General features: G+C 38.2%; 1 protein-coding gene and 1 non-coding gene across 4 annotated transcripts in view; one reads left to right on the top strand and one right to left on the bottom strand.

Moving 5' to 3' along the window:
• LPIN2 (lipin 2) overlaps window positions 1-21,739 on the top strand; it is a 127,335-nt gene that overhangs the window by 19,354 nt on the left and 86,242 nt on the right. The window contains exon 1 of one of the 3 annotated variants that reach the window (XM_037806331.1): window positions 13,352-13,630. The exons of 1 other annotated variant lie outside the window; for it this stretch is intronic. In XM_037806331.1, coding sequence (XP_037662259.1) covers window positions 13,526-13,630 — 105 coding nt within the window. In that variant the 5' untranslated portion in view covers window positions 13,352-13,525. Of the gene's footprint in view, window positions 1-13,351; window positions 13,631-21,739 lie in introns of those variants that run through there. One more of the 3 variants, XM_037806328.1, reaches the window with a different exon arrangement.
• Window positions 1,311-1,414, bottom strand: LOC119511923. Its single transcript, XR_005212269.1, has one exon. It is a non-coding gene; the product is annotated as a U6 spliceosomal RNA (small nuclear RNA).

Below are 21,739 nucleotides of genomic sequence, written 5' to 3'. Positions count from 1 at the left end.
ACTGCATTTGCTGCATCCCAAAGTTTTGATATGTTGTGTTTTTATTGTCATTTTCCTTGAGATATATACTAAATTCTCTTGTAATTTCTTCCTTTACTCACTGGTTTTCTAAGAGGGTGTTGTTTAGCCTCCGTATATCTGTGAATTTTACGAACTTCTGCCTGTTATTTATTTCCAACTTCCTTCCATTATGGTCTGAGAAGGTGTTTTGTATAATATCAGTATTTTTAAATTTGTTTAGACTTGCTTTGTGACCCAACATATGGTCTGGCCTAGAGAACGTTCCATGAGCACTTGAGAAAAAAGTGTATCCTGCTGTTGTTGGGTGTAGTGTTCTATAAATGTCAAGTCTAGTTCATTTATTGTGCAGTTCAGCGTCTCCATTTCTTTATTGATCCTCTGTCTAGATGTTCTATCCATTGATGAGAGTGGTGTATTGAAGTCTCCAACTATTGTAGAGGTGTCTACTTCCCCTTTGAGTGTTCTTACTGTTTGTCTCATGAATTTTGGGTCACTCTGGCTTGGTGCATAAATATTTATGATTGTTATGTTTTCTTCATGAATTGACCCTTTTATTAATATATAGTGTCTTTCTTTGTCTCTTTTAATTTTACTTTTGAGGTCTAATTTGTCTGATATTAATATAGCTACTCCTGCTTTTTTCTGGTTGTTGTGTGAAATATCTTTTTCCAACCTTTTACTTTCAGCCTATTTTTGTCCTTATGTCTGAAATGAGTTTCTTGTAGACAGCATAGAGATGGGTCCTGTTTTTTAATCCATTCTGCCAGTCTCTTGTCTTTTTATTGTGGAGTTTAATCCATTAACATTTAGTGTTACCATTGTAAGGGTATTACTTTCTTCTGCCATTTTGTTTTTTTGGATTTTACATGTCATATCTTATTTTTTCCTTTCTCTCCTTTTAACCTTCCTGATTGATACTCTTCATTTCTTCACTCTTCTCCAACTCTCTCTCTCCTGTCTTTTCCTGTCAGCCTTTAGCACTCCCTTTAGTATTTCTCATAGTGCCGGTCTCTTAGTCACAAACTCTCTCAATGTCTTTTTGTCTGAAAATATTTTAATCTCTCCCTCATTTTTGAAGGACAGTTTTGCCAGATATAGAATTCTTGGTTGGCAGTTTTTCTCTTTCAGTATCTTAAATATATCATGCCACTGTCTTCTCACCTCCATGGTTTCTATGGAGAGAGAAATCTGTACATAGTCTTATCAAGCTTCTCTTATATGTAATGGATTGCTTTTCTTTTGCTGCTTTCAGAATTCTCTCTTTGTCTTTGACATTGGACAATCTGATAGAAAATATGGAATGCTTCACGAATTTGCATGTCATCCTTGCGCAGGGGCCATGCTAATCTTCTATGTATGTTCCAATTTTAGTATATGTTCTGCTGAATTAAACACCTATACTACTTTATATTGCTCAAATTATCTTGGCTTTGGCCATTATAAGCTGGTTGAGTTTGCTCTTGTGCTCCTTTGACACACCCCTATCATTTTTTTTAAAAGCACTTCCTTCCTTTCTGTTCCTCCATCCATTTTTTGTCTTCCAAAAACTTAACCTCCTTCACTGCTGTTATCTCCTCTGATCATTCTCTTTGTCCTTGTGTTACCCATTTTATATTTCTTTACGGTCTCTTCGGTGAGTTTTAAAAGGAAATGGAGATACAGTGTGTGACATCTCTGTTTTGAACAGAATGTCTAGTTATAATAATATTTTAAAGATGTTTCTAGTCACATCTGCCTTCACTGAAGATCAGAAAGCAACTCTCAGGAAGTAATTTCTAGGTTACAACTGGAGATCTTTGTTCAGACTTGTGTGGCTGCAAAAATATCTGCTGGTTTCCTGAATGTTTAATAACTTAGTATATGAGTAATTTTCTACTCTGGCTTTGTTTGTAAAGAAAGTTGAAGGTTGGCAAAATGACTAAAGAAAGAACAGCAGCACCATCGTTGGAGAAAGTGAACATAAGACCTTCACACATAGCTACATAATCAGCCAGGTTCTGCTGGTCTATCCTCCTGTGTTGATTATTTCTATACGTGGTACCTACTCTGTTTCTTTTTCAGTTATGAGGCTTCCTGGGAATTTTCTGTTTTTCATTTCTATCATATGCACTTTCTTGCTTTTGGCCCCTTAGTCACTTTGTACTTTATCTGAAATAGCTCCCTCTTGCTCTTCCTTCTTTACTTTTTGGCAGCATTGTCTTGTTTTATTTCCTTCAAAATTGTTATCATAGTCTCAAGTCTTAGTTTATTTGTAATTGTCTCCCTTTGCCTAGACTATGACTGCCCTGAGGGCAGGTACCATGTGGGCCACACACTGCTTGCTTCCCAGTCCTTAAAGTGGTGCCTGCACCTCAAAGCAGACAGTAAATGCTGTAGAATGGATCAGTGAGTGAGGCAGGCTTTTTTCCTCCATTCCCAGTGTTGCTTCACCCACTGGCTCTTGCTCTTAGAAGTCCTTCTCTCCTTGTTGAAGTAGTTCTGTGCGTAAATCAACTTGTGAGAATGCAGGGGTGCAGCTTTAGGTGACATTTGTTTCGCAATACTGCATAAAAATTGGACTCAGCCCAGGCCAGAAGTGAGGAGTTGGTGACTGCTGTCCTACTTGGTCTCTCCTTTTAACCACTTAGATGTCCCCATAGAGGGAGGAGGAGAGAAGTCCCCTTCTAACATACCTGAAAATTATACTGGGACCCCAGTGGGCACCCTGCAAAATAAAGAGGGCTGTGAAATTCAGGCTATGTTTTAATTAGCATTAGTGGATGACACCCATTTCCACAGCCTCTCTCCATTTCCCCAGAACCCCCTGCACACAGAGGCACGAGATGCCTAGAGTAGGGTGTGGGATTTCTGCATGGCAGGATAGGAGTTGAAGTCTCTGCTTCTCAGCCTCATTTTCACATGTTTTATTTAACTGAGATAAATAGACCCAGGCAGTGCCAAAGAGAAGAAAATTAGAGAGGTGGTGAATTTTCACTTCCTGCTCTAGCATAGTTCCCTCTGGGAAACCAGTGGGAGTGGGCTGCATTCCTGAGAGATTGAGAGTTAAATGCAAGAAGATTGGAGTTGTCTGAAAAAAACTGTGTGTGTCATAGGGGCTGAGGAATTCTCCTGGTCATTTTTATGACATCAAGTAAATGAGATGAAGAATTGGTGCTGGTTTATTTCTTGTTTGTTTCTTCCTTTCATCCTTTCTATTTTTGGATTATTATGTTTCTTGTAATAAGGGAAGACCATTGTCTCCACCGACAGGAGTTACTAAAAGAAGACTGATGCAGTTATGTGAGGTTGGTATGCAGCAGAAATCACATTTCAGTTAGAATTGTGGCACTATTTTGATTTCATCATGGCACACTGAAGGGTATAGATACCCTGGCTTGGCATTTTGATAATGTCCCAATGATGATTGGCCTCACTGGTTGTTTTTAATTGGTTAGGTTTAGAAGAATATAAGCCTCCAAAAATGAAGTGTACATGTTCGTGAAGTTTGGAATCTGGCATCTCTTATTCAAAAGTTTACGGTTAGCTTTGGAGTTCTTGTAGGTTTAGAGAACTTGGTGTCTGAAGCAAGGTGTGTAAAACAGTGATGCTTTCTCTGCGTGTGTTGGGGTGGGGATAGGGGAGTAAGTGGAGGATAGAGGGCAGGGTTCTGTTCTGAGCTGTATAGATATAGGTGTGGTGATGGATGGATGTCCTGGGATATGAGCAAATAGTCATTTCTTCCCTGCAGTCTCACAGTACCTCTTAGAATGGGGGTGATGGATGATGATAATTGATGGGCATTACTCATGAACAATATTACTGTTTAGATAACAGATACATGTTATTTAGAAATCTAAAATTTACCCATAAGATCTAATTACCTGAAATTCTTCATTTTGCTTTCCATTATACGTGGATAATAAGGAAATTCTTGGTACTCCTATAAACAGTGTAACTGTGAAGGAATATGACTGTTTAAAAGCTTATACAATCAAATGTTTATTGTCTACTTTAGCATTCAGTGAGATTGTCATTCTGGAAAACATTCTGGAGCCTTCAGGAGGAGAACCTTTTTAATTGCTTTCAGAGTCTCAGAAGATATCCTTTTATGCTCAGTAGTGGAAAATCTCCACCTTCAAGGTAGATTAGGTTTTTGGAAATAGCCAGAAGTCATTCAAAGCAGCATCTGGTAAATCATGAATGTCAGAGAGATGAAATCACATCAACTTTTGGACTGTAACAGTTGTGACATAAAGAAATGAAACTGATTTTCATCCTGGGTAACTTCTAAATTGAATTTAAAGGCATTCCTTTCAGAAAGGAGCACTGATAACATACTGGACAATGGCATACCAATGGAATCAGTGTTTCATATTATTTAATTTGAAAGACATCATTCATGTTAAATAGAGGCGAGTAGAGTGTGGATGCGACTAAATAGTTTTAGGCCAGAACCTGGAAGGAGGGTAAGACACTTGGGGGGAGGGCCCTACTGCCTCTTGTGGAGGCCAGTCTACAGGTCTGGGAACAGCTGGATCCAGTGGCTGTTACCTTAAGACCATTCTATACATCAGGATTCCTCTGACCCATTTTCATCTAATTTTGGCTATTTAGGACTGCGATGAGAATTAGATTCATACTATTTGGACCCTAAATAGGTTGAAGAGTAGACTTCAGTTAGGTGGGCCTTAGGGAATGGGGAAATGGTTTGGACAGCTAAAACAAAAAGATTAAAAGAGCTGTTGATTGAAGTGGGAAATAGATCATAAGTTCCTTTTTTAACTTTTCTTTCTCCCTCAGGAATGGTAAGGATTCTATCGTAATGATTTTCTGTATAGTTGGCATGCATTCAGCAGTCATCTGTTAGGCAACTACTGTGGGATGTGTCTTGGAACCACTTAGTACCTTTTTTTTCCTTTTCTCAATGAAAAAAGGGAAGAGAACTAACATGTATTAAGTAGTTAGTAGTTTCTAGTTGCCGCCTCACTGAATGCTCATAGCAGTCCTACCTGATAGGTGTTATGGCCCCTGCTTGATGGTGAAGGCAGTGAAACTTATAAAGGTCTAGCACTTCAGGGTAGATAAGAAGTGGTAGAGTTGTAATTTAAAATTAGATCTATCTATATTCAAACCCAAGCTATGTGCCTGTCTGGCCTACCCTTAACATCTGTAGGAACTCAGAACCAGGTGTGTAAATGTGGGGCCACATACCATCTGTCTAAACTAGTGGTTCTCAACTGGGGGTGATTTTGCCCCCGAGGAAACACTTGGCGGCAACTAGAGATATTTTTCGTTGTTCACAACTGGGGAGAGTGCTACTGACGTCTAGTGATTGAAGGCATCTGGTGTGTTCCCTCCTTCCACCTTCCAAACAATGATTTATCTGAACCAAAATGTCAACAGTGCCAAGGCTGAGAAATCCTGGTCTAGACTATTAGAAGCTGTAGATCAAGCCTCCAATGGCACCAGTGGCCCTGAAGAAGCCGTGTCCTTTCCCAGGACAGTCCGATGCTGAGTGAGCCCAAGTGCTTCCACAGATCTGCTGGGAAAGGCAAGATGCAGGCCTGGGCAGTTTGGCTTGCACTTCCCTCCTGTTCCATTAGCTATATTAATTAATTTTACAACTTTCTTAGAGAACTGGAATGAAGAAAAACAAAGACTGTCTTAGTGTTTTGGGTATGTGATATGTGAGGCCTTCTAAAGTGCAGGGCCCGGGGCTAAAGGCAATGCTGCTGTCTGGCATTCAGAAGGTGCTGGAAATATGCCTGTTAAATGAGTACTTCCATAGCACCATTCTTCCTGAATGAAGGATAGACATGTATTTATGTACTTTCTGTGCTATTTCATTTTAAGGACTATTTGAGAGCAGAAGTGAATTTGTTTTGGCCAAATGCAATTATTTTGACCCAAGGAAGAAGCTCTCTGTGGTGCATAGGTATAAAAACAAAGAAATTTGTACATAATTTATTTGGTTTGGGGAATGTCAGATTTGACCTAGAAGGTAACATACGAATTAACTAGAAATTCTGATCTAATCTCTTCATTTTTTTAGACAGTGGATTTGAGGCCTAGTGATACTCAACGACCTGCTCAGATAATCTACGAAATGAGTAATAGTGTAGGAATGGAAAATGGTAGTAGTCACAGCCAAGAATGAGTATATTCCCATTTCTGACTTTGTGCCTTATTGACATTGCTTCAGGTTTCAATTAGAGTTTCATTGTATAATACTTGAGATTTTTTAAATACTTCGCACATTAAAACTGAGTCCCAGCTTAAGTAATAAATCCTAGAAGCAGTCATGGAAGACATCTTGGTTTTTGAATCCAGATGTACTAGGGTTCAAATTCTGGCTTTGACACTTTTAAAACCTAGCAGGTAACCTTGGGTATATCACATACTCTCTCTGGGCCTTTTTCCTCATCTGTAAAATACAGGGATAATGCATATCTGTCTTTGAGAGAAGTTTTGTAGATTTGAGATAATACATGCAGAGGCTACCTCCAGAATATGACTAGAGTAGGCTAGATAAATAATGCTAGACTGCCAGAATTGCATTTTCTTACCTTGTTTAAATATACATACTTACGTATATAGATAGGGTTTACCATTCAGTTTCTCAGTGAATATTGAATTTATCTTTGACCCCATACCTTTTTTTGCATACTCCTTTTCACACTGAGAAGTTTTATGATTAAGGTATATATTCAGAAACTTGAATTTTTATACAAACTAAATATCCTGTTTTTCAAAGACCCGTTCATAAAATATGTTGAGCCTGGAAGAAAAATAAATTGTAATAAAATAACACCTGAGAAAGACTTGTTCTGTGTTTCAGGGGTGCTACATCTTTATGAGGGAAACATTTCTTCTAATATTGCTGCTTTCAAATGCCTCTTTGCTTTTTTGGATCCTATATGTGTCCCAACTTTGCAAGGCTAAATTTTAGACACTATAGGCTTTTAAATTCTAAGAGTGGCAGGTGCATTTAAGGCCTTACCTCCAAAAGAGCGTGCAGCTACTCCTGCCATCATGGGGTGGCATTTGTGTGTCTGGATATAATATAGCTGTTGTCGTGTATAAATCTGAGTACCAATGCTATAATTTTTCTCTTTTTTATTTTGGAGACCTTTAAATTAGAGTAGGTAGATTCACATTCTGAAAAGAAATAATCTAAGAATTCTGGTTATTTTTGTTTTAATTTAAATTTCACTAATTATAAAATCCTCACTGGGCAGCAGACTCAGATGTAGTATGAGAATTTTCTAAACCTTGTAAAAATAAGTTCCTTAAATTATTCACATAGCAGAGTAATTTAATCATTTTTGTTGCTGTTTATTTCCTAAAGAACACAAATGGACCTGTGTATAAGAATATGAAATGTTGAGCCTTCTGAAGGGGGGAGGTAAGGGTGGTAGGAATGCAGGCAGAGATTGAGGTGCATGGAGATTTGAAAAAGTAACAGGAATCGGGAGAGTGGGCTCATCACAGAAACAAAGCAGGGTTGCCAGTTTGCACTGGGGGCTCATTTAAGGCTGCAGAGGAAGACTTGTATACTGTCTCCCATAAGACATTAGTATCAAGAAGACTCTTCCCAGCACCACTCATGATGATTTTCTTTATTAAAATAGTAGTCACAATTGCTTGGGTGGTATTTTTTAAGCCTACTAATATGGTAGAGAACAAATTGTAAGCTAAGAATCAATAAAATAATTACAAGCAAAGGCCGTGGAGTCAAACAGGCTTAAGTTTATATCCGGGCTTCTCTCCTTAGCAACTGTGACACAGACCTGGTTCTTAATGTTGATAACAGCTAATGTATAGAGAATGTCAATTGTTTATGTCATTTGTACATTTATCTCTTGAGATCTTAGTGTATTTATTATTAGTTGCATGAACTTTATATGTGATAGAATTATTCCATTCTCCCCAGGAAATTAAATATTTCAAGAGATTATTGCTGAATTTCTAGTTTCTGAGTACTTAATATTTTGGTAGCAGTTCATTTATATATATATATGGAAGAAGGGGGTAGGAAAGAGAATAATTTAAAAAAAAGGAAAAAATATTTTTAAAATTAAAAAATAAGAAATCGTTTAAAGAGGTGAAACCACAGCAACAAAATAATTAAAACAACCGTCACCAGTTTTTCAAGTGGTTCTGAAAATCTTCAGTTGGAAATGTGGAGAGAACCAGCTTGTAGTACGAAAAATTCCTCTTAAAAAGTCAAGGAATGTGAGAATATGATTAACTCAGGACCTTATAATGATGCTGATTTCATAATTTTTGGTAATTTTCACTGTTCTTTTCTTTGGATTGTGTTGATGATTTAATCAGCTCTTGATCACCTCTAGTTAATTATTCATTATAATTTTCTTTGACACGATTTAAACCATCTCATGTTTTGGCTTGTTAGAGCTCATCCGACTTTGGGAGTCCAGAAGCCCCATACTGTCCTTCCTCTCGGCCTTACTCAGTGTTGTGATCACTGGTATGCCCAATACCCATTTAGTTATGAATACCAAATTCTTTCTGAAAAGAATTAAAGACCACACTTCTAACTTTATCTACTATTTTAAATTTTGACAATAATATAACCTGCATTTCAACGGGATTTCTTGAGTGTGAATGAAATGAGGCGACATAGTCCTAGTATAGAAAATTGCTTGTATACTTAGGATGGCACCCTTAAGAGTCACCCTGGGGGCAGAAACATTGCACACTGGTATCCAGAAGGTGAAATGAGAGAAGGAAACAACAAATATGTAATACATTTAAACAAAACCTCTTCTGTGATCAGTGCTGCTCCTCCTCACAGTGCTGCTCCTCCTCCCCTCCTCAGGGAGGCGGTAGAAGCCCCAGGAGCCCTGCTTGGCTCTACCCTGGGGTGCTGCCCATGCCCTTGCTTCAGCTAGCTGCAGTGAGAGACTCTGAGCAGCACAGAGGTTTCCCACCTGCTTTGGCTTTATTTTGTTGGAAGTGCAGGATTTGTGACACAAGTCAGGCCATGATTTTTCTGATCCTAATTGTTAGATCAGTCATTCAAGAATCCACACAGTGCAGCTAGCCATAGTTTAAGTAGAGAGTCCAAGGTTTCCTAGAGGAAGAAAGCAGGTGGGAGCCAGCTAAAAGAAAGAAAGAAAATGGCTCTGGCTCTCTATCTGAGAGCAGCATTTTTTAAAGGAAAAAACCACATTGGGATGGAAGGGTGTTGGGGGGTGGGGGGGAAGGGTGCCTGCTGAGTGTGTCCTGTGCCCTGATTGGGTGTGGGCTTGTCAGCTTCTGAGCTGCTTGGTTGCTAGGGTTCTAACACACTACTCTTCTTTGATGTGCAGCTGAATTATCTATGTGGAGGAAGCAGGCCTTTTGGCTTGCTTGTGGTCGTTCATCTTATGGGCCTATCTGATTTTATCTTATCTGCCTTTTGGGGTCGAGGCGCCACTATGACTGGGATTTCTAAAACAGCCTTCAGCCCTTAGTTTATGGCGCACCTGGTATCTATGAGGTCAGCTGCTGGGCCCCTGGATCAGACATTCCTTCTATATGTTAGACTTTTTTTTCTGGGGTCTGACACTCATTGGGTAGTTTAGCTTTACTCTTTTAATTGATCAGTTACACTTAACTGCTGCCGCTTGGCAACTCTCAGCATTATTATCTCTGTAATCTCAAAGTTAATTGGGTCAAAGCTCAACATAGAATATTAGTGCTAGAAGGGTTAGACCTCAGAGATTGTTTAGTCCTAAGCTTCTTGTACACTGAGGATGTTTTAGGCCATATGAACTTGGTAGTTAGTAATTACTAAAAAATTACTTAGTAATTAGTAAACAAAAAACAAAAAACCTTTGACTAGTTAGTAATTTTTTCATATTAAAAAATGAACATATCAGAGTAGAATGCAAAATGTATTGAATTTTTAAGATAAAAGATAAGTCTTCAAAGAAGTTTACCTTTAGGAGAGTCACTTTAAGCTTTGCATTCTGACCTCAGGAGACACTTCCTGTTTTTCTTCTGTTCTTAGAAAGACCTGCTTGCTTTTGATCATTCACTTACAGCTCAAATATTCTAGCTGATCTGTTTATGAGAGTTTTGGGATTATATGAGGATACGATGAAACACTGGAATTTGAGTAAACAATATATATCCATTATCTGATAAGCAGTTAAACTACTAATGGTCTTAAAACCTTAGAGTGTTAGTAGCAAGAGGAAGTTTCTCTTGGTTTTGAAGAAAAATGATCAGACCCCTTTGGATTGCTTTTGTAGGTAAAGAGTGAGTTATAAATAATTTCATATTGGAAGAAACACTTCATATGCATCAGTGTAGAGGATAAAAGCAACCTGGTGGTAAATTAAAAGAAGGAAATCTGTTTCATGTGGGCTCTGGCCCTTTTGAATTTGGAGCCCTTTCTCATGTGTAGCCTTGAGAATGAAGAAATGCACTTGAATTAACTCCTTTGTAGAATAATTATGGTGGATATTATGCAATTCTTGTAATTGAGGCTTTAAAAAATCTTTTCATACTGATGTTTTACTTATCAAAACTTTTCTAGTATGTCTCTTCATTGGGTAATCCAGGAGAGATGTGTTGCTGTTCTACAATATGGCCACTGGAGGGTGTTATTTTCATGATCTGTGGTAAAATCAGGACATAGCTTTGTAGCATAAATAAAGGTATTTCCCTTGAACCAGATCAACATAACTTCAAATAAACAAATTTCAGTTTGGAAAGTTTTAAATAAATCCTTACACTTTTTAAAAAAAATACCCTTTTATTCCTAAATTTATAGACTAGGGATTAATAGTGGAAAGGAAAAAAAGGAAACAAAGAAGTTATAGGTTTACTTAGTATCATTACCAGCTGTGGAATCTGGACAAGATTCTGACTTTTCTGGCTAACATTTTACCTTTGTTTCACTAAGCTAGGCTGCTTCTTGAAATATATAAGTCATGGAAAAAAGACTTCCAGTTTCTACCCACTTGTTTTTTTTAAGATCATTGATGATAGTTACAAAAGGATAAAGGAGGTTTTCTCAGTGTTCAGACATTTATTCTTATCTCAATCTGTAGAGAAAAAGTTTGACAATATAGTAGCATTTTTCTTTGAAAAATCATATGAATGATTAAGAGTGTCTGGTTGTGATTTGAAATTTTATTGACCAGGACAGAAAAACCACCACACAGGTGGTAGGCTTGCTGGAACCAAAATGTCCTAGTACCAGCATCAGGGGTCAGGGTCATCGACAGGAGGAAGCTGTAGTTGTGTGCCCAGTGGTGAGATAGGTGGTTTGAAGATGAGCTCAATCTCTGTCTGGGTCACTTTGCAGTCAGGACATCTGTGAATCATGGGTCAAAGTAGTGAAACAATATCAAGAGTGTTAGGAGCCAGAGTGGCTGACCTGGGCCTGCTGGCTATGCGAACATTGCCCACACATCGTTCATATCTGCTGACCTCTGCCCTTCCACATCTGCACCACTCCTCCCTTGGTAGGCCTTTCCTCTTCCTTCTCATCAGCCTCTAGCCTCCCTTCCTCTAGCGCTGTCTCAGCTTGACCTATGGGTTGAAAAAATGAAAAAGCATGAAACCAGAAATTCGGAGACTTGTTCTAGCACCTTTGCTGATTAATTGGGTGGCCTTGGGCTAGCAGCCTGACCCCTTTCACGGCCTCAGTTCCCTCACCTTTAAAATAATACAAAGTTTTCTCTGTTTTTCTCTCTTAATCTTCATCCCCTCTCTCCATTCTCCTACCTATAATTTTTCCCCTTCTGACATTCCACATGCATCTTTTCTCATCTCCTCTTACATATTTTATTCCCTCTGCCCTCTCAAACTTTTTCTCTTTTTTTTCCCTCTTCCTCATCATTTTACATAGTTACTTCTTATTACTTGCTCTCCTCTTCTACTTATCTCCTCCTTTGCTCATTCCATTTTCCCCCACTGGCACCACCCCAGTCTAGGGTTTTTATTACTGCCTTCTACTGTCAGGGATGCAGAACTGCAGCAGGCCATGAAGAAAGAAATTTGAACCTTATATGCTTTGCACAGTATTCATACCCCAAAAAATCTCTTTTCTTTTGGAAGCGGGAATTTGCATATTGAATAAAATTGCAAGCTTCTTGTTGTGGGTACTTCAGTATACTCCAGGTTCACTTGATACCTAGTAGGTTGGTGGACAGCACACAGTGAAAAAAATTGAATGCTAGATAATTTTTCCCATTCTTAACTTTGGTAAATTGGTTTTTAATTATGACATCTAACCTTTTTATTATATGAGACTTGGTGGTATATTGCTGTGTTAAACATTACCAAACTTCTCCTTACTTGGCCAAATATGTGGAAATTTTATCTTTTTATGAAATTTACAGGTAGACAAAAAGGTTAAAAATGATGTGAAGATCTCTAAATATATGAAGATCAGTTGGTATATTGTTGATGAATTAACTAAGTACTTTCATGGAATGATGAAAATTCCTGTTGTCTTCAATAAGGTAGAACTTTGGCTGAATATTCTTTTTTTTCCCTTGCTCTCAAGATTGTCTCAGGACTCTAGAGCACTGCTGTCTAATGAGCCATATTTCAGTTTAAAAATTCATTTTAAGTCTTTGAAATCCAGTGTGTACTTTACACTTAGAGCAAGCACATCTCAATTCATAGTGACTACATTTCAAATGCTCAAGAGCCACATATGACTAATGGCTGTTCATATTGAGCAGCCCAGTCCAAGATTCTGGCTTGAGTTAAATAGCATATTTTACTCAAAACTCTTGTGTGTTTTGTCCATTGTGTGTTAACTGTGTTTTACATTTTTTAAAAAAAATCTGTTACTATATGTTGACTTACTGAGAGCTAGAAAGGAAATACCAAGAATGTTTGAATTTTCCAGTGTTACAACATTGTCAAAATCTTGACATCACATAAATTTTAGGTCCTTATTTACATTGCTGGACAGGGCATCTCCCATCCAACACTGAAAATATATTGGGTGATGCTGACATGACAAAGTAAACGTTTTCAATAATTGGGCTCTATAAGGCATTTATAACCTGATTGTCTTTGGGAAGCCCGTTGATACTTAGGTAATGTATATAAATTATTTCCCTTATATGATTGAGTTATTTAAGATTATGTCTCCACATGTATAGGTATTTTTATTTCTAAAAATTAGGATGTGATTGGTTTAGAGAATCATTAACTCAATCCCTGCCCTGTGTGATGCAGGCCCCGGTGGTGGCCATGTAATGGGGCAGGGCTTGGTACCTATCAGTGTAAACACATGGCACAGCCTGCCCCATGCCCCTGCTTATCTCATTCAGAAAGAAGGGGTTGAGGCGTTTTGAGAAAATCTTATTGGTGATGTGGTATGTGTATTGCTTTTTAAAGGGTGATTTCCTTTCAGTTTTAACCATACCACTGTGTCTGCAAGCAGTTTGTACCCGGTTTGTCAGCAGAGCAGCTTTCATGGTGATGGGTTAGACGTGCACCTTCATCTCTGAAAAAGACATGCTCGATAAACTAGCTCAGTTTTAAGATGTTTTTCTTAGAGGATGACAGTGAAGAAGAGAAGAAGGTTCCTGAAGGCTCATTAAGTAAAACCCAAGGTGTTTATCGTGGAAAGGCTCCTTCTGGTATCCTGGTGAGTTACAGCCACAAATGTTCCCTCTTGCTTTACTTGCTTTCTCAATGTGGATAGTGCTGAAAGAAGTGGATAGGTTACTCACCAAAGAAAATGGCTAATGACTTTTATTAACTTTAAATGTTTTCTGTTGAACAGAAATCCTTGGCTACCCTGCCCTTGCTCATTCTCTCTACAGGACTTTTTTCTACTTGGTACTTAACTTGTAACTTTCTGCTGAGGAAAAACAATGAAGTTGCTCCTTTAAACTGAGACTTTTTAAAAAACTAAGTTTGAAACTAAATGTATTTGGTTTCACATTCTTTTTGAATCTAAGCGTATTGAGGAATAAAAAAATTTAAGAATTTTATGTTTTTACTTTCCTAGTCAGGTTTTTGAAAACTAAATAAATATTTTGAAACTGGCACTTTATTCTGATAAATAAGAGTGAGAGTGCAGTCTTGTTTTCTCTTCTGTGACTGCAAATAAAATTATTGTGACCTTGAAATATGGGGGTGGGGGTGGGTGTGCAAATTGTCTGAAATTTTTTTTTAAACTAGTTTTCTCTGTAATTACAAGACATAAAGTAGAACAGCTTATATAAGTTTAGTGTAAGTTTCAGAAATCTGCATTCAGGAAACAAAATCAGGGTTCTTAAGAACAATGTAATGCTAATTCCACTAGTGAAACCTTTTTCTTTAAAAATAATCTGAAGTAAATTCTTATTTTAAAGGGATTTTTCAGAAAACAAAGTGTATGATTTTATGAAAACAAGCATAAGATCAAGTAGATAAAAAATTAAACATTTTCCCAAAAGATGTGGTTCCTAATCAGGTTAATTTTAGTTTTAAAGTTATAAAAAAAATTTTTGTCACCTTTAAAATATTATCATGTTCTGTGTGCTTTTTGCTTTTGGACCTAGTGGTAAAAGTGTAGTTGTTCACAGTTCTTAGGGACTGATGGAAGTGGATACTGAATTTGAGTGGAGGTCCCGTGCAACCAAGGGAGGCGGTTTGCTTTGAACTCTCCATTTTAGTATAGTGGAGTGTATGTATATTTGGGTTCATGCACATTTGTTGTAAAGGGAGTATAGTGAACATTGCTGAATCTTTATGAACTACTTTGTAAATTCATTTAGTAAGTAGCACCAACACACACAAACTGCCCATCACAGGAAGTTCTTATGCTTCCTGCTGCTGGTGTTTTCCAGAGGGAGGTCAGCAGGGTTTTGATTAGGTTGCATTTTATTAACAGTTCCCTTTTATGCTAATATTAGAACATTGAAATCCTGTGAGTCACCACCCCCACCCCCACCCCACCTTAGTGAGAATGAGACACTTGAATTTTCTGAATGGCTAGTGTTTGGAATGCTAGTTTTGATATCTGCTTAATAAGCTGTAATGATTCTGTAGAAGTTAGACTTTATAATTTGGGTGTGTGTGTAGCAAAGGGGGAGGAAAAATCCGAGTTTCTTCAGGGCCAAGGCCTTCATCAATCCGGAACCTCCTTGGAAGTTACGTTATTCTCCTTGGAAGGTACGTTATTCTTTCTAGACACATCTCTTATTGGAAGGTGGAGATTACAATTTTGAAGGGCTCTTAATTTTATCTGTATGGAATGTGTATAAATCTTATTAAAAAAAAAAACATGAGATGACTTCTGTGCTTTGTTAGAATTTGGGAAGTTTTGAAAAACATGTTTCCATATTTTTTAAACAAATGAAGGTAATTTCTTTATTTGGTAGGGAAAGGCCTGGTTATTTTATATGCAGATACCCTGAAGTTTCAAGATAAGCTTCTTGCCTGATTTTCCCCACTTATTTTAAATTACTTTTATTACATATTAAAAATCAGGGTAGAATGTGTTACAGGAGTTCTTAGCCAAAATTCTAATCCTAAGAAATGCTTATAAAACCGGGAACTTCCTGCAGTTTAGAGCTAGAAGGGACTCTAGAAGCCACCTGGCTTTTCTTATTAGAGGTAAGAACACTGTCCATGGAGGTAATGTGGAAGTGAGCCTTGACCTCGGGTCTTCACACCAAGTGCCATCCCCAGCTGCAGAGGACTCCAGGAAGCCCTGAGTCTGGGGGTTCCCAGTCCTTGTCCCATTGAGCTCTTCATCAGAGGACCTGGGCGCCTCTGTGGTTGAATCCAAAAAGCTCACTTGCTTCACAGAGCATTTTGTGCATTAATTTAAATAAATGTAAATATGGTGAGATTTAATAGCCTACCCAGTGGTAGGAGGCAGGAAGTCCCACTTTAGGTGGGGCATGTGACTTGTGCTAAGTTAGGAAGCCCTGTGTCCCACCTGGGCCCCTGGGTGGGAGGTGGGAGGAGGGGAGAAGTGGGGAAGCCATAAAGCCTGAGCACATGTCATTACAGGTTGCTGCCAGAAGCTCTAGAACAGCGTTAAGTGATTGGGGCCAAAACCAGTCACTCACCTTCAGTGCAGCATGGACAGTGTTCACGTAACTAATTAAATATTCAGTTGAAAAGAATTTCATTTCCACACAGAAATTTAACTGTCCTGTAATCTACCATAGAACTAAATTAGCCTGAATTCTGAATCCTGGAGCCAGAGAGGAAGAGGCTAAAGGAAGAATTTCTTCCTCCTTTCCTGGATAAGGGCCAGGTTTCACCAAAATTTTTGAAATAAACATTTTCTGGGTTCCATTTTCAGTCATCTTTTGGCTCCCTCTCACCCAGCAAGTTTCTAAGGATTGCCTGAAGCATCTTGCTGGTCTTGTGAATGAGGCCTTTCCGCCTCCTCAGCCCTTCCAGAGGTGCCTGCATTTAAAGAGAGGGTTCTAGGAGGTTTATAATTGTGAGCGGTAGAAGCTCTAGCAAGTAACAATGTGGACTGAAAAAGTTAAGGCTAGATAAGGGAGGATATACTAGGGGCTGGTTGGCACGGCGTTGGGGATGTTATTCGACAGGCAGTTTGGGAGTGTAAATTCTCTTAAAACCTTTGTTTTCATAGTTTGCCTCTTTTAATCCTGAGCCTGAGAGCTCAGGAATTTGGGGGAGAAGTTTAGGGAGAGTATTTTAGGGACTGTGGCCACACATTTGTCTAGACTGAAAATTATTCATTATCCATTTATATATTTATGCGCCCATATGTGTCCAGAAAGGACCAGAGATAGGTTACAGTTAAAACACACGCATACACACAGTGACTCCATGGTATTGGAAAGTGTGTGCCTATACCATTAATTTAAAGAAAACAAAATTCTCTTCATTCATCATTTATTGTTGCCAAGATTGGGTCCTGTAGATGCTCACGAATAAGATTTTTGTTTGCATTTACTTGTAGGTCAATTATTTACTGCTCTGAGTGTGAATAAACCAACTGGACAGATTTCCAGGAAATGGCTATATAAACACTACCGCTTTTAGTTTGCCCAGATACTTAGTCCTGATTACATTCTCCTAATTAGCTGATTGACGTGCCAGGATAAGCCCAGTGTTGTGGCTCTGATCCAGGTGTGGGTCAGTCAGCTTTGAATTTAGGGGCAAAAAGTCATAATTCCATTACCATTCCTTTAGACATCAGAAAAAGTCAGGCTGTTGGTCTAGTCAAGAGGAATTGGATGCAACTCGTTGGAAAGGATCTAGATAAAAGCTTACCTGTCTTGGGAAATCACTTATCTTTTTATACAATTTGTGTTTTACATTCATATCTAAGGTATTAAATATTCAAAAGCAACCAGGTTCTACTGAAGGAAAAAAAATTCAGACACAAGTTCTCGCATAGATAATTTGTGCATGTGTTTACATTACTTTTCATTTAATTGAAAGTAGAGAAAATAATTTCCATTGTTACTTATTAATATTTTGCTTATTGCTCTAGAAAAAAAAGTTCTTTTGTATTTGTCTATTCCTTGAAGCCTCTTGCATAACCTAGAATGATTTCCTAAGCCCTCTTTGCTTAACGTCAGTCATTTTGGGGAAGATAGTTTTCAAAGGTGGAAAAAACAATATGCTGATCTTGTTTTATTAAGGTATCGATTTTTAACTCTGTGATGAAGTCATGTTTAGAAGCCTTGTGTGCCTTTGTTGTACCATTTTAACCTTTGTCCCTATCTATGTGCAATAGACCTTCATCGGAAATCTGCCCCAAGTGAATCCTAGGAAAACCAGAAGGGAGAGCTATGTAATTTCTACAGTGTTTTTGCATTCTTTGAGGTTTATCTGAACTCGATGTGCACTACCAATAGAGAGGCTATCCCCAGTGAGGTCAAAAGGACAGTAGCCGAGATTATAACTCATTTGTCATTTCTATTTCTCTAACAAAGCTTGAAACCATACCATTATAAACTGTATTCAGTCATAAGATTGAAATTACCCTGGAAAAGTATTTGCCACGGGGGAAGTGAGGCAGAAAAGGAACAAGAAGTCCAGGAAGTACATCTGCAATTCTGATCCCTTTCCATGCTCTAGATGTCCTTTGGGAATCCAGTCCACTTGCCTGTGGTCATTGGACATGGCTGAGAGGTGCTGATCTAGAAGCAGAAATCGTTCTAAAGTAAAGCAGATTTCTGTGCTTAAGCACAGTGATTCTCAATCTTATCCGCATATTTTGGTATCTTCTTAGAGGCTTTGAAGGTTCAGACCTGTAATCTGGGGGCTGGCCTGGGCATCGGGATTTCTCAGACCTCAGTGATTCTCATGTGCAGCCAAGGTTGAGCAGCGATTCCCAAACCTTGTCAATGGTGGAATTCCTGATGAGCTTTATGTATAAAATACAGATTTCCCAGACAGACTGAATCAGAATTTGGACACAGAGGTAGTGGAGCCCAGGAATTGTTTTGTTTTGTTTTTGAAACTAAATTGCAGACATTATTCAGAGTTTTCCCACTCATGTCCTTTTCAGGATTCAGTCCAGTTGTCATGTATCTTTAGTCTCCTCAGTCTTTCCTGTCTTTCGTGGCCTTGACAATTTTGATGAGCGCTAGTCAGTTATTATGCAGAATTTTCCTCAAATGGAGTTTGCCTGATGTTTTCTCATGATTAGATGGAAATTATGCTTTTGGGCAAGAATGCCACAGAAGTGATGTGCTTTCTCTGTGGATCTTTTCAGGGGGTGTTCTAGTTTGCTAATGCTGCTGGAATGCAAAACACCAGAGGTAGATTGGTTTTTACAGAGGGGTTTTTTTTTGGTTACAAAGTTACGTTCTTAAGGCCATAAAGTATCCAAGGTAACACATCAACAATTGGGTACCTTCACTGGAGGATGGCCAGTGGTATCCAGAAAACCTCTGTTAGCTGGGAAGGCACGTGGCTGGTGTCTACTCCATGTTCTGGTTTCAAATGGCTTTCTCCCAGGACGTTCCTTTCTAGGCCTCAGCTCCTCTTCAAAATGTCACTCTCATTTGCTCTTGGAGTGTTTGTCCTCTCTTAGCTTCTCCAGAGCAAGAGTCTGCTTTCAGCGGCAGTCTTCAAACTGTCTCTCATCTGCAGCCCCTCTCTCAGCCCTCTGTGTGTTCTTCAGTGTCCCTCTTGGCTGTAGCAAGCTTGCTCCTTCTGTCTGAGCTTTTTTAGGGCTCCAGTGAACTAATCAAGGCCCACGCTGAATGGGTGGGGCCACACCTCCATGGAAATTATCTAATCAGTTATCATGTACAGTTAGGTGGGTTGCGTCTCCGTGGAAACACTCAACCAAAGAATTACAGTCTAATCAACACTAATGTATCTGTCCATACAAGATTGCATCAAAGGTAATGGCGTTTTAGGGGACATAATGCATTCAAACTGGCAAAGGGCGGTTCCTGAGTTTGAGATGTCTTACTGCTGGTGATGTTCTCCTGATCCTGTGGTTGAGCTGGTGTCTGTCAGGTTTCCCACTGTAAAGCTCCTATTTTTCCTTTTGTAATTAATGTATATCTTGGGGAAGATACTTTGAGAATATGCAAACATCCTGTTTTCTTTTCACACTATCATCCTCTAATTTTAGCATCCATTGATGGATCTTGCCTGTCACAATTATTACTGTGGTGTTCTAATAGTGGTTTTCTATTTCCCTTATTCCTTCTTTATTTACTAGTTGGAATTCATCTTTAAGAGAAAGCTGTCCCGTCTTACCCACTTATTTTATTCCATTATTTGTTTATATCAGTGTGGGCTCATGAATATTTATTTTTGAGATATAATCTAATACTATCATGTATTTTTTCAATTTTTTCCAGCTTTGACCATTGAGAGCTCTTTCAGGTAGGTTCCTATGTTCCTTTGACACATCCTGTTCTTTTTCTTTTTTTATTGAAATTGTTCATATACCATACAGTTACCTAGAGATCCAAAGCGTACAATCAATTGCCCATGGTACCATCATAAAGCTGTGCATCCATCACCACAATTCATTTTTTTTTCAATTTTTAGAACATTTTCATTACTCTAGAAAAGAAATAAAGACAAAAAAAGGAAACTCAAATCTTCCCATACCCCTTAACCACCACCCCCTTCCATTATTGATTCATAGTTTTGGTATAGTACATTTGTTACTGTTGATGAAAGAATGTTAAAAATACTACTAACTGTGGTATATAGGTTGCAATAGGTATATATATTTTTTATATGCCCCTTTATTATTGACTTCCAGTTATGTCATACATTTGTTCTAGTTCATATGAGAGATTTCTAATATTTGTACAGTTAATCACAGACATTGTCCACCACAAGATTCACTGTTTATACATTCACATCTTTTAACCTCCAGCTTTCTTCTGGTGACATGCATGACTCTTAGCTTACCTTTTCCACCACCTTCACACACCTTTCAGCACTGTTAGTTATTCTCACAACGTGCTACCATCACCTCTGTCCATTTCCAAACGTTTAAGTTCACCCTAGTTGAACGTTCTGCTCATAACAAGCAACCACTCCCCATTCTTCAGCCTCATTCTTATGTTTATATTTCATGTCTATGAGTTTACATATTCTAATTAGTTCATATCAGTGAGATCCTGCAATATTTGTCCCTATTTGTCTGTTTTATTTCACTCAATATAGTGCCCTCAGGTTTCCTCATCAACCCCCCCTTTTTTTTTTAAGACAGTTTTGTTCACATACTATACATTCCATCTTAAGTAAACAATTGGTGGTTCCCTGTATAGTCACATATTTATGTATTCTGCTCCATCACCATTATCTATATAAGGACATCTCCATTTTTCCACAAAGGAGGAAGAAGATAGACAAAAGAAAAGAAAACAGAAAGAAACAAAGACAGCTATGAAGCAACAAAAGGAAATATAACATTAAACTAAAGTAGAATGAAAGAGTCAGACAGTATCACCAATGCCAAGGGTCCCATACCCCTCCCTTATGTCCCCCTCTTTTAGGCATTTAGCTTTGGTATATTGCCTTTGTTATATTAAAAGGAAACATAATACAATGTTTCTGTTAACTGTCGTTTCTAGTATGCATTGATTGTATCTTTTTCCCCAGTGCCACCCCATTTTTAACACTTTGCAAGGTTGACATTCATTTGTTCTCCCTCATGTAAAAACATATTTGTATGGTTTATCACAGTTGTTGAGCACACTCGAGGTTTCACTGAGTTATACAGTCCCAGTCTATATTATCTTTCCTCTTTCCTTTTGGTGTCCCACATGCTTCTGACCTTCCTCTTTCAACCATACTCACAGTCATCTTTGTTCAGTGTACTTACATTGTTGTGCTGTCACCCAAAATTGTGTTCTACATCTCTCACTCCTGTCTTTTCCTGTCTACAGTGCTTCCTTTAGTGTTTCCTGTAGAGCATGTATCTTGTTCACAAATTGTCATTGTCTGTTTGTCAGAGAATATTTTAAGCTCCCCCTCATATTTGAAGGATAGTTTTGCCAGATATAGGATTCTTGGTTGGTGGTTTTTCTCTTTCAGTATGTTAAATATATCACCCGACTTACTTCTTGCCTCCATTGTTTCTATTGAGCTTCCTTATCAAGTCTTATCAAGCTTCCTTTGTATGTGATAGTTTGCTTTTCTCTTGCTGCTTTCAGGATTCTCTCTTTATCTTTGACGTTTGATAATCTGATGATTAAGTGTCTTGGTATAGGCCTATTCAGATCTGTTCTGTTTGGGGTACACTGTACTTCTTGGATCTGTAATTTTATGTCTTTCATAAGAGATG

This window comes from Choloepus didactylus, chromosome 16, assembly GCF_015220235.1.
Source record: "Choloepus didactylus isolate mChoDid1 chromosome 16, mChoDid1.pri, whole genome shotgun sequence".
Classification (NCBI taxonomy): domain Eukaryota; kingdom Metazoa; phylum Chordata; class Mammalia; order Pilosa; family Megalonychidae; genus Choloepus; species Choloepus didactylus.
Note: the sequence above shows the minus strand (reverse complement) of the source record. Positions and strands in the feature narration are given on the sequence as shown.